This window comes from Onychomys torridus, chromosome 2 (assembly GCF_903995425.1).
Source record: "Onychomys torridus chromosome 2, mOncTor1.1, whole genome shotgun sequence".
In the NCBI taxonomy this organism is placed as follows: Eukaryota; Metazoa; Chordata; class Mammalia; order Rodentia; family Cricetidae; genus Onychomys; species Onychomys torridus.
The window spans coordinates 32,754,103-32,781,524 of record NC_050444.1 but is presented as its reverse complement, the minus strand read 5'-3'; the positions used below and the strand labels follow the sequence as shown (position 1 = coordinate 32,781,524).

General features: G+C 40.1%; 1 protein-coding gene across 1 annotated transcript; it reads left to right on the top strand.

Annotated features, from left to right (window-relative positions):
- The first annotated feature begins 9,649 nt into the window (after positions 1–9,649).
- Positions 9,650–27,205, top strand: Gdap1 (ganglioside induced differentiation associated protein 1). Its single transcript, XM_036178101.1, is given in 7 exon segments — positions 9,650–9,859; positions 11,025–11,217; positions 22,445–22,618; positions 23,845–23,939; positions 25,312–25,426; positions 26,772–26,941; positions 26,943–27,205. Coding segments are annotated over 7 exon segments (1,077 nt in total). The 5' UTR covers positions 9,650–9,742; the 3' UTR covers positions 27,156–27,205.
- Positions 27,206–27,422: the final 217 nt, after the last annotated feature.

Below are 27,422 nucleotides of genomic sequence, written 5' to 3'. Positions count from 1 at the left end.
CAGAAATATCAGATGTGGAGTACCAGTGTATATATTCCCTCTTGTGTGTGTGTGTGTGTGTGTGTGTGTGTGTGTGTGTGTGTGTATGTGGTGGTGTGTGTGTTGTGGTGTGTGTGTGTATGTGGTGGTGGTGGTGTGTGTGTGTGTGTGTGTGTGTGTGTGTGTGTGTGGTGTGTGTGTGTTGTGGTGTGTGTGTGTGTGTGTGTGTGTGTGTTGTGGTGTGTGTGTGTGTGTGTGTGTGTGTGTGTGTGTGTGGTGTGTAGGGATTGAACCTAGGGTCTTACACATCCTAGACAAATGCAGTACCACTGGGCTGTAGCACCAACACTCTTGTATTGTCATTCTCTCTGAGTTGACAGACAGGTAAGGATGAATTGGAACTTCCAGGTTCTAAAAAGGCAAACAAGTATTCTTTTTCTGTCCTTAATTTTCCAATTGTTTATACACATTTTTTTCTCATGTAGTTTCCTCAAAGGAACCGACAAGATAGTTGCTGTTACCGCTTCAATCTTGTAGAGACACGAAAGGGCAATATGACTACATCTGGACTGGGGCCTGTCAGGGATCAAACCCACTGCTCTGTGTCCAGTTCACGTAGGATGTGTAGAAAGGGAAAATATGTAGAAGCATTTAACTCTGCTGTGGTGATCTACCAGGTGAGTCCAAGCACGGGGGGTTAAGAGTGATGAGAGATTTTTTTTTCCCCAGCAGGTAGTGAGGAGGGCTAGTGGTTAAATCAGAATCACCTCCCTCTTGTGTATCACTGAGTGCATGTTGTAACTGGTTATTTATGTCTTAAGTCCTTCTTTTAGAAAACCTGTATATAGTTACTTTCCAGGAGCCATCACCTGTGCCCTGTATCCTTGTGCCCTTAATTGGAGTGTCTCTGGCTTGTTGGTGGGGCCCCTTCCATCCTAGGAGGATTGGAGAGACTGAGGTTACATATAGGTGAATGGAAAATCTCGAAGCCTTCTGGCAGCGTGCGAACATTCCCAGCACCCGGCAGTGCAAAAGTCAACATTTGCCTAATTCCTAAGCTGTGGTGACCGATGGAGTTGTCTTTCCTTTCAGCCGTGTTTCCATTGCTTTCTGAAAATCCATGTCTAGGGTAATAGGGGGATGCTAACAGCGCACATTTGAAAAAACAGGGTGGCGGCACTGAAGGCATTGGATGACACAATGCACATTCGTTGGTTAATGCTTAGGAACTTCTCATTTTAACTTTCCTCATGATGGAATCTATTTGTATCTCTGGGTTTAGCCCTTGTAGACTTGGAGGGAGTGGTGAAAGATGAACAGGCAGTGCTCAGCCACAAGAGGAGAAAACGTCATCCAGCCCTTAGAATAGTAACAGCAATAAATATGGTCATGCAGTTCTTCTGCTGAGGTGGAAAGGCAGGCCGGATCACATTTACACACCCAGTAGGCCTCCTTGGCTGCAGTGGGTGGCTCGGGTTTGTCAGAACCTTGTACAAACGTGGATGGCCCCTTAGATGCTTGGTTTCTGAGCTGTGACTCAGCACAGAGAGAAAGAGGGCTCAGAGCACAGAGCCCACCAAGGAGCTAAAGGAGACGCCAACATCCTTTCGACCCCAGGGGGACACTCTGAATTGACTTTCGGGACAGCTGGCTCTGGGCTGTTGAGAGTTGAGTCCAGCACTTCCTTTGCACGTTGGTCTGAGAACTTGATGTTATCTGCAGCTGCCGCAGCCATCAGGGTACATACGTAATGAGGAAGGTGGGAAAGAGAGCTCCGGCTGGTCATCAGTTATTTAAAGAAAGCCCATCGGATTTCAGCCACTTGATTGAACCGAATCAGCACCTTTGCCCTGGGAGGTCCAGGAGGAAGATGTCACCTTTGAAAGTCCTCATCTTCCCTTTTCAACACCAAGCCAGCAGACACCAGCCATTTCTGGGACCTACGCGCTTCATGGTCATGTGCCCATTTTTATATCCATTCCACTTCCACGTATGGCTTGGCCATTTGTGGTTGTGCTTTCGCCAACTTCACCTTCTTTTGCCACTTGGAATTGTCAAGACCAGGCTCTCACATTTTCACAACCTGCACACAACAGGGGTCTGGGCTGCAGTTTTTAGGCTAAGCCTGGCAGCTGGTTCTCACCATGTGCTTCCCAAACCAAAGTGTCACCTGAACCTAGCCTCTTCTTTTTTCCTGTTAAACATCTCTGCTCTGAAATGATCAAGCCAAGCTCCTTCTCTGTGTGATCTTTGCGGCTCATTGATCTCTCCAACCTCTCCCCACAGGGGAGCGCTGGGAGCAGGCTCATCTTGACCACATGTCACCTGTTTTTCTTATGTAGCGTTAATAGGCACAGGCTGAACCCCAGGCTGGCATGTGCCGAGAATTTATGTTCGTCTCTTCTTTATAGATCACAATATTGTATTTATTTGAAAAAATACTATATTTTTAAAAATTAAGGACAAAGTGCTTTGGATATAGGTTCAGCACAAAATCAGCACTGCATTCTGTCGTCATGGTTAACTTAGCTTTTGCAGGATCTTTTTAAGACCCAGAAGATAAGTGGAGTAGGTTTTTATAGCACCAGTTCCTGTGTTTATTCTGTCAACATCCCTGGTGACATTAGGTGGCTAAGAAAAAAAATCATGCCAATGTGTTCAAGTTCATGCCAAGGGAACAGAGATGACCATTTGATGCCCAGAATCTGCTCTGCCCACAGTCTTATCTAGTCCTGTTTTTATAGTCACAAAGGAAAATCAAGCAGTGCTTGCAACATTAGCACTTTCTGTAAAGCTGTCTCTGAATTGTGTGTCCCTTTCTCATGTGCCTAGAGACGGTGCAGACACAAATTAAGCTCTCCACTTCTATTTAGCAATGAACAGAACAAATACCACGGACATTTGCAAAATAACCGCCAGTGTATTATTGAATCCTCTAAATTTGAATTACAGAGACATGTACAGATGATCTGAAATCGCTGAAAAGATTCCTTTAAACATAAAAAAAGGAAATGATAAAGTGCCTGGGAAGAGTCACTCACTGGGAAGTAGTAAGACAGGCACTTTCCAGCCATTGTGTAGTTATGATGAAAGAATAGTTAAACTATGCATAAGCACATTTTAAATTAGTGGGAAAACACTTTAGGAAACAACTAATTAAAAGCTACAGTTTAAAACACAGCCATTAAGTAGTCTCTGTGGAATACACCTGTCCCAGGATTGTGTCTGACATATCCCAGAGAGGTCACTTGGCCGTCATCTATGAATAGACCTCTTTCCTCTCAACACACCAACAAAGGAAAGGTGGATGGATGAACTTGCTTGCTTTATTACAATAGAACTCACTAGAAAGAGACTACTCTCTCCATGACTGTGATGTCTCTTATCTCCAGGATATAAATGACATTGCAGAAAATTAACACAACCACCAGAGGTGTTTGTTTAATCATCTACTAACCCAAGCATGAAGGAGCTCAGGAGGAGCTATGAATAGCATTTAAGGGGTTTTGTCATTTGTTTTCTGTTTTGTTAGAAACCTTAGTACTACATAGTGATTATGATTATTTCAACTGTATTTTTTAAAATTATAAGTGGCAGAAATTTATTTTGAAAGTAATGTCTTTTTTTTTTTTTTTTTTTTTTTTGAGACAGTCTTGCTGTATTTGGCCTTGAAGTTGTAGTGATTCTTCCACCTCTGCTTTTACGACTACTGGGATTAAAAGTTTGGGACACCATGCTCAGTCTAGAATTTGTAAATAGAAAATTCCAAAGTATAGCCAAAGTGCATGATAGTTTCTACCCCTAAAAAAATTATAGGATATTTAAAATGTTCTTCTTTCTATCTTGTCATTATTGCTTATTATAATTTTTATGCACTAAATATTTTTGCTTAAAAAGCCAGAATTCTCTAAGCATCACAATGAAGACATTATAAATTACTTTGCGTGGTGTGTGGGCAAGAAAGCTAAGTTCATGATCACAAAGCTAAGTGGTGGCGTCAGAGTTTGAATGAAGTTATGACTGTAGAGTCTAATGTTTGCCTTCCACATCCTGACTAATATTGACGTAGAGCGGAGAGTTGACAGTGAAGGACGTACTAGGCCAGTGCCCTCGTTCAGTAGTGACAGTGCTGTCTCAGCATACACAAGTGCATCATTGTGAAGACATTAAATGAACGGAAGTCAGACTGTTAGTGCCAATATATAAATGCAGACAGGGCGTTGAAGTTGTCCTACACCCTGCCAAGGGGGTGGTATGTGGCAATAAAGCTGTGGGCACGGGAAAATGTATGTGGGATGTGGAACTGCAAGCCTTGTCTTTTCGTTCCAGCCTTACCAGTTACTAGCTGGGTTAACTTCTTCAGCAATGACTCCTTAGCCGGAAGTGGGAAAGTGTTAGGTTTATTCAGGGAATACTATGTGTTATGTGTAAAGTCCCTTGGTAAAGGTTTGGGAGGAGACCAGATTTTGAGTGATGGTACAACTTTATAACCGGCATCCATTTTCTCTTAGGAGCACATTCTCTCTATCCTACTTCTTTCAGCCTTTTCTATCAATGAAGATGTGTTGAACAAGAAAGTTGAAGTTAATTAGTGATGTAAGGTATCAGTAATATTTGTGTACAAGACTAGGAAATTATGCCTGGTAACACTGCCTGGACTTCCTAGTGGTAAGAGTGAAATTTCTAGACCAGACTACCGAATTTAATTCCCAGTTTACCACAAGGACTAATATTGTGAGGTTGCAAAGTTTACCCAACTTATCTGTGCCTCAGTAATCTTACCGATATCGAATGAGAATTTTTCTCTCCATCTCAAGGGATTTTTGCTAGTGTTTAATAAGATACCCACACAAAACCCTTGAAGCACTTCTTGGTATTTGGTAAATATAACAAAATCATTAACAGCCAAGTAGTGCAAATATTTCTTTGTTTTATTTGCCTACGGTTCATATTCATGTGTTTATTCTGAGTATGTACATCACATATTGGAGAAATGGAAAAAAGCAGGTGAGAGATGTCTTCCTAAGAGTTTTTATTGCTGTGAAACACCGCGGCTAAAAGCAAATTGGGGAGGAAAGAGTTTAATTTCAGCTTACATGTCTGATCACAAATCACAGTCCATTATGAGAGAAGTCAGGGCAGGAACCAGGAGCTGATCATAGGCCATGGAGGGGTGCTGCTTACTGACTTGCTCCCCATGGCTTGCTCACTGAGCTTGGTTCTCATACAATTCAGGACCATCTGTGAGTTTGGTACTAGTGAACTCCCACATCAATCACAAGTTAAGACACTTGCCCACAGGTCAATCTGATGGAGGCATTTTCTCAGTTAAGATTCTTTCTTCTCAAATATGTTTAGGTTTTGTCAAGTTAACAAAAAACAACCACTGCAGGTGATACCCAATCTTTCCCATCAGAAATGAAAGAGTGAATTTTCTACTTAAAAAAAAAGTTAGTGAGTTATTAACATGAATGGTTATTCTTTGGGAGACTGGGAAATTAGGGAATTATAAAAGAAGTAACCTCAGAGCCAGAGCTTCTTGAATTCGTAAGCTGTACTTGGTGGTAAATATAATTGTTTGATCTGGACACTTGAAAGAGGACAGTTTCTCAATCCCAAAGCAGAATTCACTAATCTTATTCTTCAGTTACTATGGCTTTTGCTTCATTGGCGACTCTATACTTTTCTGGGAAAAGCTGGTAGTCTGGCACCTGGAGACTGAGAACTTTATGTGGTGGTTGTGTACCATGAGGCTTTTCCCTGTCTGTTTTGAACTTGTTCCAAACTCTTGACTATTCTCTTCTGACTGGGATGAAGTCAGTCTTTTGACTTTCACATGCCATTCTGCTGTACAAGTTCTGCTGAAGAGACAGGAAGCTGAGAATTGCTAGTCAAAGGTACATTAAGTAGGTAGTTGTCAAATGTGATGTTTATTGGAGAAGCCTGGAGGCTGGCTAAAGCACACGCTGCTAGGTATACATAGAGATCCTTCCTCCCTGCTTGCCTAACTTCTACATAGTGGCCACAGAATCCCTTTGGGATAAAGCAGCTTTGCCACGGCAAGTCCTTGTGTACCTTGTTCACCGTGTGCCTTTGGTCAGATCATGACTTGGTCTTGGTCAGGTGGTACTTGCTTGTGTCTATCTCAATGTGAAGGAATGATGCCCTCCTTTTTCTGTGTGTACTTCACTTACACATCCTTCATGATTCCCACAGTCTAGGTTCTTGACATGGCAACCCAGTTCCTGGGTGCCTATTATTTATTAGTGGTGCTGTCCTCAAGAGAAAGTGGAAAGAATCTTATTTTCCTACATGTACAAAACATGTTTTTTTTTTTAATTTGGAAAATCTGCCTTTAATATTGTTTAATTAATTAAATATATTCTCTGGAAAATATCACTGTATCTGTTTTCTAATTTATCCAGAAAGAAAAATAGCAAGGAATGTTGTTTTCTTAAAAGCTAGAGACCTCTTGTGGTCATTCATAATAGTACTTTAAAAACAGAATTATTTGAATTTGTCAGATTTCCAAATTTCTGGCTTAGGTGACATTCATTTAAAAATACAAGTATAACCTAAAACCTGCCAAAATGTATCACATTAGCAATAGGATTCTACACTCAGTAACTAACACACACACACACACACACACACACACACACACACACACACACACACACTGAAATATATATATTTCAATGATAGGACTACTGTCTAATAAATTTAAACTTTATCAAGTCATCAGAAACAGGAGAGTGTATAAATCATAACTGTTTTGTTAAAGAACATTTCCAAACTCCGTATATTTGTGCACCAGACTATCTGGTACATTTTTATTATAATTTATAGGTAAGGTGACTAAAGCTCAGAGACACTGTAGGATGTGCTTTTTTACAGTGTCAAATTCATCTGGACTTCATGCACTAAGGATTACTTTAGTAGCTAGGAATTACAGACATAATTCAAAAGAGATTGCCAGATGACAGGGCTGTGATTTTTTTGGTTTTTCGAGATAGGGCTTCTCTGTGTAGTTTTGGTGCCTGTCCTGGACCTTGCTCTGTAGACCAGGCTGGCCTCGAACTCACAGAGATCCACCTGTCTCTACCTCCCGAGTGCTGGGATTAAAGGCATGTGCCACCACTGTCCAGCCAGGAATATGATTCTTGATTCACTTTTAAAAATATTTTTTCTGTTTTTATTATTTGAGAATTTCATATTGCATGTAATTTGTTAGTTTGTTTTTGTTATTGTTGTTGTTCTGATTTTTTGAGACAGGGTCTCACCATATAACTCTGGCTGGCCTGGAAGTTGCTCTGTAGACCAGGCTGGCCTCAAACTCACAGAGATCCTCCTGCCTCTGCCTAGCAGAGCACCACTGCCACTTCTTTGTTTTATAATTTAACACTTCCTTTGAATGGGTGGTCCAGTTCCTCTACTTTGCCTGCCAGCCATGATATTTCCTCTTCCATTTGATCCGTTCTATTGATTTACCTGGATCAGTCTTCTTTCCTCCAGCACCACAGTAATGTAATGATGTATACAGGTATGAAGGGTACAGACAGTTAATGAAACTCTGAATAAACACATGGGTGGAAAAGAGGCTTTATTACTCTAAAGTGGCCCTTATTGGTTTGGAAAATAAAAGGAATTTTAGATCATAGAATTTAGAAACAGCAGTTCCTCTGATGCCTATTATGATAAAAAACAGAACAAACCTCACCTCACCTTATTTTTCCTTATCATTTAATGATATTTTTGTACTGTTTACTTTTTAAGTAACAGCATTTATTATGGGATATTTAAGACATAAAAAGTTTTAAAAATTAATAAGGAGCTGGTTGTGGTGGTGCATACTTTAATCCCTAATGAGGCAATTGGGTCCCTATGAGTTCAAGGCCAGCCTGGTCTACATAGTGAATTCCAGGTCAGCCAAAGCTACATAAACTAAAACATGGAAGGGAGGGGAGGGATAGAAGGATAGAAGGAGAGATGGAGGGAGAGAAAGAGACAGAGACAGTCAGAGAGATGGAGACCACCTATATTTTACATGCCTGATATGTTAGTGAGGCAGATAACACAATAGCATCTAGAAACACCAAATGAACCTGCCTTAAAGATAATGGGTTAAATATAACTGTAGTCTTTTTTTGAAGATAAGAAAAACTATGGTGATTTGGGCCTGGAGAGTTGGCTTAAGAGCACTGGCTGCACTTCCAGAATGTGGGTTCAATTTCTAGCACCCACATGGTGGTTCATGACCATTTTAATAACTCCAATTTCAGGAGTTAGCCCCAGGCATGGTCCTTTTCCTCAACATGTTAGTCAGCATCTTCTCCAGGAGCAAGCATCCTGGGCAATGTCCCAGGTGCTTTAAGTATTTTTTTTTTTTCTAATTGTATTTCCATACCTGTTAGCGTAGGTGTGGTGGTTTGGAAGAAAATGCCCCTGAAGGGAGTGGCACTGTTAGGAGGTGTTTGGTTTCCCTTTTACTCTAAGAACAAACTAATGGAGTGTGTGGCTCTGTGGTAGAACCTCTGAACATCCTCCCACCCAAATGACTGGAATAAAAAATTGTCAAGGAGCTCAGTTCTGCTATTCAAAGGCATCAAAATATATTAAAAACCCATTCAAATCATAAAAGAAATATGAAGAACTATAAATGAAGTACTCTAAACGGGAGGAAAAAATTCACAAGCCTTTTGTCCCTTTCAGGGGCCTTCTTACCTGAGCTGCTGTGTGCCATGCTTCCTTTTTATTTTCTGTGCATTGGCCCTTAAGCTATCCTTATTTCTCATGGCTATTCATGTTGTTACACCTGCCTGCAGACTCTATATTCTGTGCCAGGCACTAGATCTTACATGGTGAGTCTGTTTTATATTTTGTATATATAAATCATATATGTATACAGGATTCAGCAAAATGCCTAGAACATAGTGCTCAAGTAATATTTGGTAGTCAATGATAAAGGAACTTGTTTCACAGCAGTATTTGTATAAATTTTCTGAAAGAGAAACTTTGTGAATTTGCTATGATTACAGATTTTAAGAGCTACGCAGTTATAAGTAGAATTAGAATATAGAGTCTGAAGTTGTCCTGACTTATAAAGGGACTATTTTAAGGTCACTGGGCTTGTGAATAGTGTCGCTGTTGATTTTACTATCTTATATATGTACTTAATTTTCTCAAAAACCTTACAAATGAAATAAAATGATCTCTATTTCAGAAATGGAAAAAGCAGGACACAATCCCAGGTATTTGTGCTATAAACGTCCATACTTAACCAAAAGGCCGTTTTACAGTGCCATTGTTGATTTATTCATGAGATACATATTTTGTGACTCCATAGTAATATCTTCTATGAAAATTCATTGATACTTAATCCAATTATTTTGCCCACTAGAACTTTTGCACTAAAAAGCCCTGAATGTCTTGCGAAATTGGTACTTTTATGCCCAAGCAATGTGCAAAGCCCACAAGTAATTTGCTATCATCATTTTTCCTTGCCCTCCAAACTAGACAGTCATAGTTTAGAAATTTTCCCTACCTAAAAATCATCACATTACATCAAGCAGGTAACTTATCAAGGGCCCCTCCAGACCAGCGCTAGAGCCTCCTTGGCATGAAACTACATTTCCCAGAAGCCAGTTCGTCTGCGGAGTGCGTCCTTCCCGCCACAGGGGGCCCTGGGAAACCAAAGGGCGCCTGGGAGAGCTTCCCTGGCGCGAGGGCCCACCGACGAGGCTGCCTGACCCCGCACCCCGAAATGGCCCGGAGGCAGGACGAGGCGCGGGTGGGCGCGCCCCTGAGGGCGGAAGGCGGGCCGGACGCGGAGGTCAGGCTCATTCTGTACCACTGGACGCACTCCTTCAGCTCTCAAAAGGTAACGGCCAGGAGCCCCGGGCCGCGCTCGGGTTCAGCACCGGGACAGCTCCCTGGCTGCGGCGGCCCGCGGGCCTCCAACCCGGGCCTGCAAGGTTGGGGTGCACTCAGTGAGGACCTGCAGAAGCAGGATGGCTGGGGAAGGCGGTGACGCAGGCACTGCCCCTCGGAAGCGCCACTGAGAAGCATCACACTCAGCATTTGGCCTAGAGGTTTTGTCCTCTTGAGCTCTGGGCCCTGGAGAGCGAGGCAGGAGAAAAGTGCCTCCCTGCACCCCCCTAATCCTCCTGAAAATAAGCATTATATAAATAGATGAATTATATATATATATTATACACACACGGAGTTATAGAGTCATAGTTTTTGAGACAGGATCTCGAAGCGCAACCCTGGCCAACCTAGAACTTGCTGTGGAGACCAAGCTGTCCTCGAATCTGTGGCAACCTTTCTTCTACCTTGGTTCCCCCACTGTTGGGATTGCAGTCTTGGGTCACCTTGATAGTTCTTCGATTTTCGTTTCTTTAAATACAGAAGTTAGGTATTTAGCCCCGAGATAGAATCCTTGCTTGCCTAGCAAGCTCAAGGCCCTGGGTTTGGCAATCTCTAGCACCAGAAGAGGAAAGAAAGACAAATTCATGTGAAGACACCACCTCACCCAAACGGAATGAAATTGCTTTTATTTTCCCATGCCTGAATTCTTTGGCAAAGGTCCAAACATGTATTTGTAGTTAAGGTGGTCCTGTAGGGGTTCAGCTAGAGCTGTAGTTACAGGCCCTGTCAACCACTCAATGTGGGTGCTGGGAATCAAGCATGGGTCATCTGCAAGAGCCATACATTTTCTTAAACGTTCAGCCATCTCTCCAACCCTCTATTTCAGGGTTGTTTTTTTGGGCGGGGGGAGGATACATAGTTTTGTTTAGGGCACAAAGGCCACCATGATGAAGGAGAGAGAATGATAGTAATGAAGACAGAATAATTTTCCTTCCTCACTTTTTCTTCTATAGCAGTAAGCTGCCAGAATGTTTCTCATTTATTCCTTTAGCAACAGACCTCATTAAATGAACATTTCAAGTGCTGCTAGCTCAGGAAGCCAACCAAGGTGGCTTAGCTGATTCCAGAGAAGGCTATTAACTGAAAACAGTAGTAACCCCTGTGAACTCTTCCAGGTGCGCTTGGTAATTGCTGAAAAGGCATTGAAGTGCGAGGAACATGATGTAAGTCTGCCCCTGAGTGAACACAATGAGCCTTGGTTTATGCGTTTGAACTCAACTGGAGAAGTGCCTGTCCTTATCCACGGGGAAAACATAATTTGTGAGGCCACTCAGATCATTGATTATCTTGAACAGACTTTCCTGGATGGTAATGTTAAGGCTATTTGTGATTTCTTGGCTTTATTTTCAATATAAGCCCTGCCCCCAACCTCTTCCTCTCCTCCTCTCTTTCTCCCTCTCCTCTCTATTTGATGGTGGTGGTTTAGTGATTTAAAAACCTTTTCCATTTCCAGAAGTGCACAAATATATACCTATCACAAATTTCAGATAAGCCAGTGCAAATGTTAATGTCAAAACTTTCAAATTCACTTGCAGAAAACTGCAGGTATGTGGTTCCAGTGGTGGTAATTTATTAGCCTTAAAGTAAAATTCATGATGTTGATTCTTATATTGTGAAAATCAATTTCATCTTAAAAACAAGAGGAAAAGAGGATTAAATGTTAGAGAAGAGGGAATAGATTGTTACTCTGGGTTCTTGGTTCTAGTTACTTCCGCATAGTTTTTATCCCTTCTAAGGAATAAGGTTTAAATATGTGTCATGTTTTTAATAATGATCATTTATGATTGCTTATATGTCAGGCATTTTATATTTCAATTTTAGCCAGTTGTCAAGAGAGCTCCTCAGAAGCAGGTGTGGAATCTGAAAGAAGTGTAGAGACTAGTCATTCCCGTTTTGCATGGGAGGAAAGAGAAATAGAGGGTTTGTCTAAGGTAATATAACCATTTTATGGCAAGGTCTTTGGTCTTCAAAGCCTTCAGCGTGTACCATTTCCTGTTTCCTTTGCCACATACAAACTGTCCTGCTTGTTTGTAATGACAGCCCTTTCAGGTCAGCAGTAGCTTAGTGACCAGACATGGCTGACACAGACATGGCTGACCAGACATGGCTGACCACTAGCAGAACTGGGAGCAGAGTGTGGGCTGCTCACTCTTCAGTTCTCTTCCAAACAGCAATCTACGGGCCGTCCAGTTGCTTGCTACTGTCCCGATGCCAACCCGGCCATTAAGGTCAGCTTATAACCCCAAACTAAGGGAGCTGTGGAAAGAGATTAATGGGCCACAAAATGTCCGAGGTACCTAGAAGGAAAACGGATATTAGACCTAATGGGGGAATAGATTAGGAACTCATAATCTTATCTGAGTGTACAAGTGCCATCATTTTTAATTTAATGTTTTAAGTTAATTATTTATTATTATTAATTTAAGTTATTTATTCAGAACTCTCCAGAAGTTTTAACTGAAGGTAGCCTTGACCTAAACCAAATGGCAGAAAGAGCTGTTTTCCTTTCACCATTCCTGGCTATCCATATGTGTTTAGATGCTGGGACTGTGCTGAAAATGGAGACTAATTGATTTAAGAAACATTTTCTCAATCTTGAGCTTTTTGGAAATGGATAAGACTATTAATTTGTTATTCTTGAGAGGACTGATTAGAATAATAGGAACAAAGCAAAAATAATTGTGTAAGAATTCTATTTTAAATGACCAAAACTTTAAAAATATAGCTTATTTTTCATGTACTATGTATAGCACCATGTTACACATATTATATAACAATATAATATATATATATATCTATCATGTATATTATATAACACATGAGAAGTAATATATAAACCTTGCTTGAACTAATACAATTTGTATTATTATTCCAGTTCTTCCTTCACATTTGCTTATTCTCTTCTTTACCACATATGAAGCAATGCTTTATAGTAAATGTTAATTATAGTTGGTTTCTTAAAATTTTCCTTAGATTTTACTTTTATAATATAATAGTAAAACTGAAATATATTCTGGCTTTTACTAAGTTATATAAACCACAGCCAAATGAGAGGAAAGGAGTTTTGTTGGTTTGTTTTTGAAGTAGAATTTAAGCTCAGTTGACCTCAGATTTGCCATGTGGAAGTAACTATTTGTTTTGATAACTTGGTTGAACTAGATAAAGCACTGGTAGAATGATAGGGTGGAAATGTGGAAGGCATGAGCTTTAATTCTGATTGGGCTTCTTTAGTGAGGGAGTCTCACCTGCCCTCAACACTGGCCTGCAGCTGCTACTCACTTGTTGACTAGTGTTTGGAACCATTGGACTAGGTGATGCAGTTTTGTCATTGTAGGATAGAACAAGTCCAAGTAACTCTTCCTTTTCTTCTTTCCCGGGCAGTAGTTACCCAACTGGGGAAGATTAAAAAGATTAGGACTTCTATAGTTTTGGGCAGATATGATGACAGCCAGACAAGTTTGCAGGTCAAGATAGAATTTACCTCAGGATATAGAAATTTAAACAAACAACAAACATAAGCATCGCTGCAACAATTATAATCCAGACAGTTTATCATTAAGAACTCAGGGAATAAGAAAAGAGCCATGCTGTTTGTCAGGGAACAGGACAGATGGAGTACCAACCTTGTCAAGGTCTGTTTCTTCACCAGCAGCATCGACATCATCTGATAGATTATTTACAATGCGGAGTTTAAGGCACATAGCAAAAAGCTAGTGAGTTAGGATCTTGTTTGACAAGAGGCCCAAGTGATATATATGTGCATTAAAACTTTAGACTCATGCTATAAATTACTGTGTTATGCTCAAAGCAGTGCTGCAAATTACTCTATCTGGCAAAGTTTTAGAATGGATTTCCAACTTACTTGTTTCTTTTTCTTTTTCATCCTTCCAAGTTGGAGAACTACGTTGCTTGGAAAGAGGAAAGAGTGAAATAAGAGTTGACTAGTTCTGTTTATCTCTGCAAGTGATAACATTGCTACAGTTAAAAAACAACTTAAAAATTTCAGTTTTTATGTCTGTTAGTAGAAGGAACTAATTTAAGTTTTACATTGTTGGAGAATATTATAAATACCTTTTAAAATGTGTCTACTATGTGTAAACCATGGTTTGACATGTGTATTTTGATTCAAGTAGAACATTTGCTATTATATAATGTTCTTATGAAGTAAAGACATAGATATGACTAGAGAATGGTAAGTAAAACACATCTGCAGATGAATTAATTACACACTGAAGAATATTGATGCATACGTTTATTACACAAAGTTGACCCTCCAGCTACAAACTCTTATTTTACTTATTAATATTTGGATGACTTTTAAATCACTCTAAGAGCTGTGAGATCAGAGACTATCTCATTAAAATCTGTGCCCTATGCTTCTTGTAAGTAGGTACTCCATAATAGATATTTGATAAATGATTTTTAATGGATAAAATGAATGAATTATGGGAGGCCTACCCACTTCTCTGTGGGAGGCCCACTCCTACTTTTCCCCCAGGGTACTCTAGAGGAGGGAGGAGTGAGGAACATTTAGATAGAAAGACAGAGGGGAGAGAAACAGATAGAAACACAGGACAGCCTTGAAAGGACTTGATCAATATCTACCAACCCCTCTGTCTCTTCTAAAGGGCTATTTATAGAATGCCAAGAGGTGAAGCAAAAGACCATCTCCTAGCACAGCCAAGTGCAGACCCTTCCAATCACCTAGTAACCATGGTCAAGCAATCCTCTAATGCACCCCTGCTGGGTAAAGCAAGATCAGATATCACTAGGTAACACCCTCCCATTGTGGGAGGCCTATCCCTTTCTAAACAGAAACAAAAGGAGTGGAAACTTCTGGGAAGAAAACAGAAAAACTCCCTTAATTATGACACCTTCACTTAAGTTTTCCAGGGGCCACTGAGACCATAAAATTGTATTTTGAGCTACCATAAAAAGTGTTCAACTATATCTGAGGGTAAAAGAATAAAAACTTTAAGATGCTTCTAATGTGATTGATTTGATTTATCCTTTAAAAATTAATGTTACCTAATTTGTCCCGACTAGACAGATATTGATGGAATAATAAAAACAATTCTAGTATATATTTACACTTTTTACAAACTTACACTCAACATTTACACTTTTATATATTTACAAGTATCATGAATATTATTACTATACATATTTACACTTTTTTTTTTACAAACTTATGTTCAAAAGGAAACTCTACAGAGCTATTTTACAAACTTTTGCACATATCTAAAAGATATTTCTTAAAAGAACTATTTTTATTATTCTTCCAATAAGAGAGAGAGTATACAAATCATGAGTAATTACCATAATGAGCTATGTTAAAGCTCTTAGAAAAAACTTTCTGCGCTGCTATTAGGAACCATCTTTCATAAAGGAGCCTGCATTGAATCGGAAGCGGTATGGCTCCAGGTTCTGTTTTATCCCAGCTTTTCTGGAGAAACGTCAGCAGCTATGGTATTATTAGAGCTTACATTTCTTTGTTCTATACACCTCACCGAATTCAGGCTGCCGTCAAGCTTCTGAAGGTACAATTTCCTCCTCCTTAATTTTTTTAAAACTGCATCTTAAGATTGCCGTGAGCTCTTTTAAAGATGCCAATGTTTCTCTCTTGCATTTCAAGCACAACCCAAGTTTCTTATTTGCCCATAAGTTTTTTTCACACCTAAAGCTGTTTCCCAGTGTACAGATAGCTTTCCCTTGCTTTCTTAAGGTTTTAAAATGACTTGAGAAGTGTCATTAGCATCTTAATTGCCTCCTGACAGTCATCACCTGATTTTTGGGGAAGTAAAGCTAAGCTTTCTAGCAGCACTTGGGAAAAAGCAGTATTTTTAGCTGAAAAGGCAGAGTTTTGGGGCAGTGCAGTACTGGCAGTATTTCTCTTGGTCTTTTTGTTGTTCTATTATGGGGAACATTTGAAAGTTTTTGTCCCAGTCTATCTGTCTTTTCTCTGGGCCTACTTGCGTAGGCCCCCTCGCTTTTACGAACTACATTTCCCAAGCTGCCTTTCTCTATAGCGTCATGCTGTTACATACATTTCCCAAGCTGCCTTTCGGGTCTGGGAGAAAAACTCAGCTGTGGCCAATTACCGGCTGCTGCTTTGCCATGGGAGGTTTTTCATCTTTCCTAAGCTCGTATTAAGACACCTGCATTACTGTTTGACAAATGTACCTCCATAATCAGATTTTAAGAGCTTTTTCAGAGAATGTTTTTTCCATGATAGATCTTCTACTTGTCCCCATTTGTCCCCTTCCCCAAGATACAGAGTCCCTAATGCCTGGGCTGTGGCTCAGTTCCCCTGCTAACTGCCTTTCTGTTCTGGAGATAGGGACTTGTTAGTGTCCTGGTTCTGTATGGCCAAATTTTGCCTCAGCTTTTCCTGTATTGCAGCTACTACTAGGAACCCAGACCCTGCTTCTTTCATTGCAGGGAGGATTCCAAAGCCTCCACTGCGTCCTCCGTGCCAGCAGCCCCTCCCTGGGTCCTGTATTGCCTCAGCTGAGGCTCCCCACTAGGGAGAAGCTGCTCCTGCTTGGCTTTATGCCTCCACTCTCTTGGGCATAGGCTCAGGCCGCAGGGGATTCACTTGGGCATAGGCTCAGGCCGCAGGGGATTCTGGCTGCTGTTTTTTAAATAGTAGCTTGAAGGGGAGAAAGGACTAGCAGAGAGAATTTGCCATGTTTCGAGAGGTTTTTTTTCTAGGGCAATTGCAGGTGATTTTTCCCATTCTGATAAGATATAATTTCTAGGTGAATCTAATTTTGCCCTTATAGGAAGAAAAGAGATCTGAGAAGGAAAGACCAGAAAAGCTTCCAGTTTTTGGGAGAAAGATTACTAAGTTTTTTACGTCTTTCAATTCTTCCCTTGTCTGCCTCCGGGAATTTTTTCCCCCTGCCACTCAGGGCTTAAAGCTCAGCTATCCACAGGCCCAAAGCTTCCACAGGAATCTTTTCTGCCCGTTTTCTTTCACAATATTGTTTTCATGACTCCAATTCTCCCCAGGAGTCTGCATTCATAGTCCCAAGAGCACAGCTCCTCTGTCTTGTTGCTTTACTACCTTACCCTAAGTTTTTTCTACGTTATATTCCTATATTCTACCATATCCTAAGTTCCTTTCTACGCTACATTCCTACTTTACATTTCTCCCCTAGTTTTTATAGATAGAAATTAAGAGGGAGAGAAAAAAGAAACCTAGATAGAAGGAGATACTCGCTGCAGCCTAACTTTTCACTTTGGCATTTCCTTCAGCAGCCTTACTTTATCTATACTCCTGAAAATAGATTATCCCCATCTTCATTATACTACAAAACCAGACATGTCCAACTGCTTCTTATGGGACCCCCAACCCCACTTTCTGCAAGTCCCTGGTCCCGGTTCCTGGCGCCATCTATGGGATGCTTACCCACTTCTCTGTGGGAGGTCTGCTCCCACTTTTTCCCCAGGGTACTCTGGAGGAGGGAGGAGGGAGGACGGAGGAGGAAGGAGAGAGGAGGGAGGAGGGAGGAACGAGGAACATTTAGATAGAAAGACAGAGGGGAGAGAAACAGATAGAAACACAGGACAGCCTCGGGAGGGCCTGGATCAATATCTACCGGCCCCTCCTTTATCTTTTAAAGGGCCTTTTATAGGAATGCCAAGGGGTGGAACAAAAGACCTTCTATTACAGCCAAGTGTAGACCCTTCCAATTACCTGGTAACCACACATGTGGTCAAGCAATTCTCTAATGCAGCCCTGCTGGGTAAAGCAAACTCAGATCTTACTAGGAAACCTTTGTGGGCCTCCACAATGAATTACTGAAATATACGTTACCCTGGATGGGGCTTTCTAGTGGTATTTTATTTATTTATTGATTGAAGTTCTAGGGATCAACCTATAGCTTCATGTATGCTAGGCAAATACTCTGTCACTAAGCTATACTGTCAGCCCCAGTGATGTTCTTTTCAGCCTGTTTCTTGACTTGAGTTTAATATACAAATGAATAAAGACATTAAAGAAATGGTATCATATTTATGAATGATGGAAAAGCTAAGATTATTAAAATCATAGCTATCTTATGAAATATTTCTTGTGGAATAAAAATAAACCAGAAAACTAAGATAAAGTTTGATAAGATTAATGTAATGTGAATTTTGGTTTTAAAAATTAGTTGCAATTAGAATGGGTAAGAGACCTGATAGTAAGTTGCCAGGCTACAGCGGTCTCAGGTTGTTTTAAAAAGTATTAGTTCTCTCCAGATTGCAAAAACGGTAGTGCTCTGCATCTTAAGCTGGTCTTAATATTTGCTATTTTGTCTCTCTACAAATGGAATTTAGAGGAATGGCAGGTTGATAATAACTAGGTTTTATGAGGTGCATCATTTTCCATGGTTATAATAAGAGCTCTTTAGGTATAGTTATTTAACTAAAGGCCAAATTTGTGAACTGGTGTCCTTGCTGTTAGTTGCTATCCTTTGTTAGCCAGTCACTCAGAATTATGCTAAAAATAGCATTTTGCTCAATCATTTTGTATATCGATACTCATATATTTGCATCTTGTGCCTTTGGGATATCTGCTAAATAATTGGCAGTTGTACAGAAGAAATTTGAGTCAAGACACTTTTTAAAAGTCTTAATCTAAAATAGTGATTATCTAAGTTGGATAATAGCTAGATTTGATTATTATTACTATTATTACTTTTGAAAGCAGGTTCATGAGTGATATGAGTGATATTCCCAAGGGCAAGACTTTGGTTAAGGAGGAATTCAGACTTTCTCATTTATAACTGCTCATCCGAGGGCTGGCTGAGAGTGCTGTCTAGATCCATTCCCTCAGGACCATTTAGCAGGGTTTAATTAGGTGCACACTCTTGGGATATGCAGAGAAAGTTCAAAGACCTCAAATCATTAGAAGCTTGTTAGTCTTCAAAGACATTTTCTATCTATCAGTTTGTCAAGAACCTGCTCTTATATATGCATGTGGTGTTATATTTAGTTTTGTAGATTGTTTTGTGTCCATGATGCATTTTTCAATCTGGCATATAATCAAGAAAATTATATGAAAGGGACACACTGATTAAGCTAGGTGAGATATGACAGTAAGCAAATATAGAAACAGGGATAGGACAAGGTGAATAAACTACTAATGCTGATGTTTAAATTGAACTGCTTCTTATAATATCCTAAATATCTCAGTAAAATTTAATTTGGTTTTAACTAGGTAAAAAGCAAACAAATAAACAAAAAACCAAAAAGATCATTAAATAAGTATAAAATACTAGAATATATGATATTTACTATTGCTAAATATTTCAGTGGTAATCCAGAATCCTGGATGTTATATGGTGTTTTTATAATTTGATATATAATGACGCCTTGAAAATAATGTCTAGTGTCTTATGTCTATCATTTAAATTATTGTTAAAAAGTAGGATTTGGTTTGGAAATAAATTATTCTGGTATAACATTAAAATAATATAGAAATATGATTAGGAAATATAAATTCAAAAACACAATTTTGTCACTATATATTGAAATTTAAGCATAACATTAAAAGTATATCAATTTGAAGTCATCATTTTATTCTATTTAAAACATTTTATAGGTTTATTTATTTTATTTTACTTATGTATTTTATGTGTTTGAGTGCTTTAGGTACTTGGAATTTAATCCAGGGGCTGGTAAATGACTAGCATATATTCTTACAGAACCATACCTCCAGCTCCTACTTATTATTCTTCCAGTCACTAGACCTGGCTTGCATTTTTGCAACTTTACCTCCAATGCTTGCACCCCTTTCATCACCTCTTTTAAAAACCCCCTGACTTCCTTTCCTGACCCATGTGCTCTGTATTACTCACACCCCTGCCTGAGGTAGAATACCAAGAAAAAGCATTTTTTTAAAAATTATCTTTATCCATGACTCTCTATGGAAGAGTTAGAAAATAAAATAAGATGAGGTTGGGAGGGAGGATGTGTATAATTCAAGAGAAAAACAATTGCCTTGTGCTTATCTGAGTACTCACTACATAGCCCACACTGGCCTAGAACTCACAATCATCCTGTATTAGCATTCTATGTGCTGGGAATGCAGGCATGTGCTACTCGCTGGGCTTGATTGTCTTTTGAAAAAGTCTCCGGAGGTGGTGAATGCTGTATGCTTTGATGTGAACTGAGGTGGCCTATGTGACACTGGCCAGGGCACCCGTGAAGTACTTGGGGAAGGGGAGCCAGGAAGAGGACATGGGTGCAGTGGGCCTCTTATATACTGTGCCTGACAAAGAGCTTCATTGATAGTGGATACCAGTGGGGCACTGAGTAGAAGAAAAACATGCTCATGGCTTTAAGCTTTTGTTCTCCTTTGAACAAGTCAGGCTTATCCAGATGGATCATACCCAGAAAACACTTCAATGTTACTGTTCTTCCTCTTGTTCACCTTTCTGGGAAGGAAGTGCTATGTTTTTCTGGAGAAAGCTGCAGGGCCTGGCACTAGAAAGCAGCCCAACCCAGGAGCCAGGAGCCATAAACTTGTCATTTGGGAAGCATTCAAAAATGTACTGTTTATGGTTACTAACCTGAGGCTCCAGACTGCTAAGGCCGTGCTTCTTCGGGTTTTTGGATCCCTTTGTCTTAAAAATTATTGAGGACACTTGAGAGCTTTGGTTTATGTGGGTCAATATTTACTATTTAGAAATGAACCAGAAAAGTTTAAAGTCCTAGATCACTCAGTTGTCAGGACTATCACCATTCCACTAGCTGTCAGTGTGACAGAGCCAGTGTGTTTTATGAGGCCTCTAGAAAGCTCCATTGCAACTAGAGAGGTAACAAGGGTAAAAAGCCATCAGCATCATGCCGTTGCTGTAAAAAGTCCAGAATTTGTGAATCCCCTAAAGTGTCTTTGGGAAGCCTGTAGATCCTCAATTCACATGTTAGGAATTTAAATTAGGGAAGTCATCATAACTGATGCTGGATATTAATAATCTGTTAAAGAAGTATACATGTTAATGTTTTATAAATTAAAATTATTTTGTCTTATATTTTACGCCTCTAAGGACATTATTATTTTGAGACAAGGGCAGTAGCACATGCAAGGGTGTGAGTGCCTCACCGTTTCAAAGCTTTTGGCTTATTGTCCTTGTGGAGGTGGATTTGCTGGAGAACTGGTAGTATTGCTGAGATCCTGAAAAGTCTGTGTAAGGAGCTAATTAAGGCATGTAGTGTCGAGAGGCGGGGTGTGGTATAGGCTGCTTCCCTGTGTTGTTTTCATGTAATGAAGTATGTGGTTGTCTGAGTCTGTGTTGGGGAACATGGTTCATGCTTTGTCATCATTCTAAGGCAGTCTTTAACATTGTGCTGTCGAGCTGGACATTAGACATTTGCCTGCTGGTTTGAGGAATTATCCATGCTTTTTTCTTAGAGAGTCAGAAATTGCCCTCTCTAACCTGAGCCAAGAAACGAGTGAATAAGGAATATCCAGGCTTCCCTCGCACTCGTGCAAATGAGCTAGTTGGCATTTTTCAGAACCCTTTGAGAGGCAGACTAGGAAATGGCTCTGAAAGAACGTAGCCCTGGTCTTTGGGTCTCATTCTTCACTTTTATCTTTGTGGATACTCTTTGAAATATAAATTCTTAAAAGATAGGATAATGTAATAAGCAGAGTATTGTTTTAGTAGTCAGGTGACATTGTTTTTGTTCTGCCTGTAATAGCTGTGGGATCCAGTATCCATATAAAGTACCACAGAACTTCCCCAATGCAAATGTTCTAGGAACTTGGGGGTGTGACAACTTAGTATAATTAATCGTGTACTGAGTATGTGTCAAGTATTTATTGGGCTTGCGGGGTTTGTCAAAGAATAATATGTGCTCCCAGATCATAAGAGGTTTGTAGTCTAGATTTTCACCAGCAAGTGAAGATTTAGGCAGAACGAATTTGCCAGGAGTAGATCGCTAACAATTTAAGGAAAGTGAAAATGGGGTTTTAAAGCAAGAGCCTTTCCTACTTTATATAGATTGTTATTTCATAGTCACTTAGTATCACTAACCATTCTTGGTGCTAGTTGACACATAGAAATGAGTGGTCCTTGATTATCTTCTTGTAACAAACAGGAACTCACCTATACTTTGCTGATCATAGTTCCTTGTCCCAAAGATATACGTGAAGTGAAAAGATACAACTATGTACAAAGTGGTAGGGGTTATAGCAGAGTACATTCTGTGTTTTGTTGCATGCAGAGGCAGGCACAGATGAGCAAGTTGGGTGTCAGGACAGGGCATGCTTCATGAGGAAAGTGAGGGACTTGAGGGTTGACCACGAATTTACAAGGTGGAGAAATGAGAGCATGCTAACAGGCCATGGTTTGGAGTCTGATCTGGTGCATCAGGCTGTTTCAGATGTTGGCTATCTGGGCTGGAAAGACGTCATTTTATGAATGTGCAACTACAGTGAGATGTTAATGATGAGGTATTAGGGTTTTTGCTTTTGGATGTAGTGTCTTATTTGTAGCTTTTCCTCCAATGTTTGTATTTATATTTTCTATGTGTATTTTAGAAAGGACACCCAGGTTAATGCCTGATAAAGGAAGCATGTATTACCCACGAGTGCAGCATTACCGAGAGCTTCTTGACTCCTTGCCGATGGATGCTTACACACATGGCTGCATTTTACATCCTGAACTCACTGTGGATTCCATGATCCCTGCTTATGCAACCACAAGGATTCGCAGTATGTAACACTCTTATAATCTGGGGATTGATTGTACCTGGAGTCTCTTATCATTTTGAGACTTGACCTATCTTCTGGTCACTGAGGATTCAGAAATAGGATTGTTGAGTTTGTTTCATGGAAGTGCATGGGTCTGCATCAATATAATAATTTGGCAGGTCCATCTGTTCCTCTGCCATCTCACTAGATACATAGTATCTATTAGGCCTAATGCGTCAGCATTCGCTTTTGAGGCCAGACTTTGATAAAACTTAGAAAAGTGACTGATGGAAAGGTAGAGAATGTTCTCCACATGTTCTCAAACAGATTGACTGGAAGTCAGAATAGCTGGCACCTTCTTGGATATATGGACAACTGGGTTCACATTCCTGGTCCTTAATTGTTGTTTCATGATGTGGGGAAGCTAGACTAGAGGATGTCTAGCCATCACCTCTGCTCAGTGACTGGAGATTTTTCTGAGATTGAGAAATTCTTCCTACTTCCAGTCAGGAAGATCTGTAGGGTCAACATGTGAGATGTGGAGCAGAAGAAAGTGTGTTCTGCAGTATAGTTGGCTGTGTTTAGGAAGGACAGAGGTGGCACTGGTCATACTTGGGAGTGTTTGGAGACACTCAGTCCTGAGTCTTCTAAACCCAGAAGCCATGGTTTTTTCTTACGTGATGTTTTATTACTTCTCCTTCCTTTTTGATGTCTTTTTCTCACCCATATCTTCTTTCCTTTGTCTTCTTCCCTCTCTTCTCCCCTTCCCTATTCTCTCTTCTCTTCTCTCCCCTGTCCTCTCCCCTCCTCTCTTTCTGTGTATTACTCTTCCTTCTCTTCCTAAGTATTTATATTGTGATTTGAAACACAACCTCTGACTACAGCTTTATCACCTATAGTTAACATTATTTTCAAAACCAGGTTTCCTTTCCTTTCATTGGAGGAAGTGGAAGAGCCACGGAAAGGTAAGGCAGTTCAGTGGCACAGAACCCAAAGGTGTCAGTCAAGCCTTGCTGTAGCTGCGCACAGAAGATGCTCAGGAAGTCCTCGGACTGTGTGATAGGTGTTTTCTAGCTACAATTTAAATGGAGAAACTGAGGCAGACAAAGTATGTCCAAGATAGCAGCAGGCTACCAGTCACAAAGCTCATAGTCTCATCAAGGTGTGTCCCCACGTCCCCCTATGTCTGTGACATGAGGGGGAAATATTTTTCAATTTTTCCATTTCAAAAACATTTTTATTTTCAGGCCAGATTGGTAACACAGAGTCGGAACTGAAGAAACTTGCTGAAGAAAACCCTGACTTACAAGAGGCATACATTGCCAAACAGAAGCGGCTTAAGGTAAGTGACCAGGCTGGCTCCACATTACACCACTGTATGCTTTCTGGAAAAGAACACTGCTGTTTCTAGACTACCTTTTACTGTTGTAGATCATGGGTGCATGTGATACCTGTGGCCTGTGCTCTGCCCTTAGAAAGACTTCTGAATCCATTATAGCAGCATGTGAGCCTAGAGGATCACGTGCTTTCAGACCAGCCTGGGCTACAAAGTGAGATACTGTCTCAAATACTCCAAAACAAAAACAGACTTCCAACCCCCCCCCAAAAAAAAAGAAAATGAAAAAAAATAATTTTCTTTATTATATATTTGATAGTCGGACCCAGTGATAATTATCTGATAAGCAGATATTGAGTATGCTGGTTGCCATGGAAGGTGACAGATGTAAGTTCCAGTTAATATAATACAGGAATATCTCATAGCAGGTAGTAAGCCATTTTAAGGCCTCCATGTGTTAGTTGACTTGCTCTGCCCATCATAAGGATCATCAATAATAACCTCTCATTTTCTATTGGTTCTTTGCCCATGCCCAGGCAACACATGGAAGCTTTTCCCTTAAACATGTAGCAAATGGCACTTCCAACTCTCCCTCAACTTCTTACCCTCCTTATCTTCTCTTAGCTAAATGGGCTCAGAGTACATGCTCCCATAGTTACTTTCCTTACCTTCCAAAATCACATTTAGACTTCTCTGATATTCCTTCTTTCTCCTTTTGGTACGTGCATATGTGTGTGCATGAGTTTTTGCACATCGAGGCCGGAGGGGAGCATTAGGACCCTTTTCCCCTTATTTTTGAGACAAGTTCTCCTATTGACTTGAGACTTACTGATTTGGCTAGGCAAGCTGGACGGTGAGGTCCAGGGATCTGCCTGTCTCTGCCTTCTCAAGATGGGGTTACAAATGTGTGCCATCACTTCTAGCTTTTTAAAAACAGAATCTGAAACTAAAACTCTGTTCATCATGCTTTCAAGAAAAGCATTTTACAGACAGAGCTACCTCCCTCCATTGAGACCTTCTGTTTTTTTCTTGCCTCTTTTTTAGTCACCTGAGACTTCTCAGCTTCTATTCTTGAGTTGAGTGCTAGAGGAAAATCTTCATGGTTCTCATGTTGTTTGTCCTTACTGGTTAACTGGGGACTCTTTAGGAGTTGCCAGTAAGTACTGGGTCTGCTCCTGAGGTGATCTCACAGCTGGAGTAGTTCCTCATTTTGCTCTGACTTTACAAAGGTATTCTATATCTCACCATTGTCTAAAATAAACAGATTTTAATTTTGAAAGTATGCATATATGTGCATATAAATCTACTTTGTGCTATATATAGTTTTGTAGCTTTTGTTAGCAGGCATAAATAGCTTCTTTTTTGGGTTGTTAATTAGTCAAAGCTGCTTGATCATGACAATGTCAAATACTTGAAGAAAATTCTTGATGAGTTGGAGAAGGTCTTGGATCAGGTGGAAACTGAGTTACAAAGAAGAAATGAAGAAACTCCAGGTAGGCTTTCATTGGCTTTATTTTTAATGAAACACTAGGGGCCTTTGTAGGAACATTCTTAGATCTCACTAAACATGTTCTGTAATCTGTTTCTGTGGTTGTTGTTTTTCACAGGTAGGATTAAATACATTATTTCATGCAGAACTCTAGCGTGTAATTGTAATCCAGCTTGTATCTATGAGAAATATGACTCTGAAAAGGTTTCTATACCTCTTAAATGATGATTGGAAGATGCCTACTTACCCAGCTCCACAAATCAGTAATTATAGTAGTCTGGTTGAATAACTTGAGTAATTGCTTGAATGTCCACTCTGGGTTTTTTCTTCACTTAGGGAGATAGTTTGAATTTAGAGTTAAGTAGGAGTGAGCAGGTGAGTATCTAATAGGCTACTGAACATCTGTAGATTGCATCTGTGAGCTTCAACAGTCAGCCACTTTCCATATTTATACATGAGGCCATTTGTGCATCTTAACTGAAGACAGTTGAAGATGCTGTTAACCAGAAACTTCTTTAACACCAGGGACACAGCTGTGGTTTGTTGGCTCTTCACCTGTCATCCCAGTACTTATAAGGCTGAGGCAAAGGCATTGGCATCAGTTCAAGGCCTTCAAGGGCTATAGAGTAAGCCCTTATCTCAAAAAAAACTTTTACAGAAAGAGAAATAAATAAAACGAAAGAATGACTTCCTTCCACTTTAAGGAAATGTAACTATCCTGTCTCCACAGGGGTTGGTTAGTTTCAGGAGTCATTGAGGATACCATGCTCCATGGATGGTCAGGTGCTTTGTGTAAAATGATTTGGTATTTGCATGTCCTTCTATATCCTTTAAGTTATTCTTGATTACTTTTAATACACAATATAATGTGAAGAGCATGCAAATAGCTTTTATACTGTGTTGTATAAGGGATAATAACAAGAAACCAAGTAAGTACTTGCTCGGTAAAAATGTAGTGTTCTTTCTTAAGTACTTTTGATCCTTCACATGCAGTTATTGGTATGGAAGGTATACATAGACAGAAGTAGGAATCTTTCTAAAGCACTCTGGTTGATTTCCTAAACCAGAAGTATGAGCCTGTCAGTTCCTCTGGATTGTAGGCACTTAACCTTCTGAGCCCTTTACAAAATGATAGAAAGTCCTTGAGCTCGAGTAGTTCCAAGTTTACTAAGGAACTTTTGTGGCTGACAGATGTCAACCAAGTCTCTCTTAGTTTGGGATAAATTTGCATGACTGGTACCCAAGACAACACATGATCATCTTTTCCTTAGGGCTCAAATTGCAAATGGGAGCTGAGGTCTGTCTGTGAAGTGTTTGTCCCTAATTCTCAATTCCCTTTCTCTGATTAGAAGAGGGCCACCAGCCTTGGCTCTGTGGAGAATCCTTCACCCTGGCAGATATCTTGCTGGCTGTCACGTTGCATCGACTGAAGTTCCTGGGGTTTGCATGGAGGAACTGGAGAAATGGAAAGAGACCCAACTTGGAAACCTATTATGAACGTGTCTTGAAAAGAAAAACATTTTAACAAGGTTTTAGGACATGTCAACAATATATTAATCTCTGCCGTGCTGCCAACAGCATTCTGGGTGGCCAAGAAAAGGGCCCCAAAAGTTCTTGGCACCAACCTTGTGGTTGGTATGCTTGCAGGAATGGGATATTTTGCATTTATGCTTTTCAGAAGGAGACTTGGCAGTATGATATTAGCGCTTAGACCCAGACCAAATTATTTCTAGGTTACTTGGGCTCTATGGTAGCAGCTCATCCAACCATTCCAATAGACCCTCATCCAGTCCTCCAGACCCAGTGAGAACTTATCCTGGGCAACTAGTAGAAAGCATAGTTTACATTACTCTTTGGGGAGTTCATGTGGGGAAAGGAGCTAATGACATCTTTCCTTCCTTCCTTCCTTCCTTCCTTCCCTTTTTCTGTCTTTCATTCTCTTTCCTTTTTTCTTTTTCCCTTTTTAAAAATAGATAAGATGACCTACTACTCATCTATCC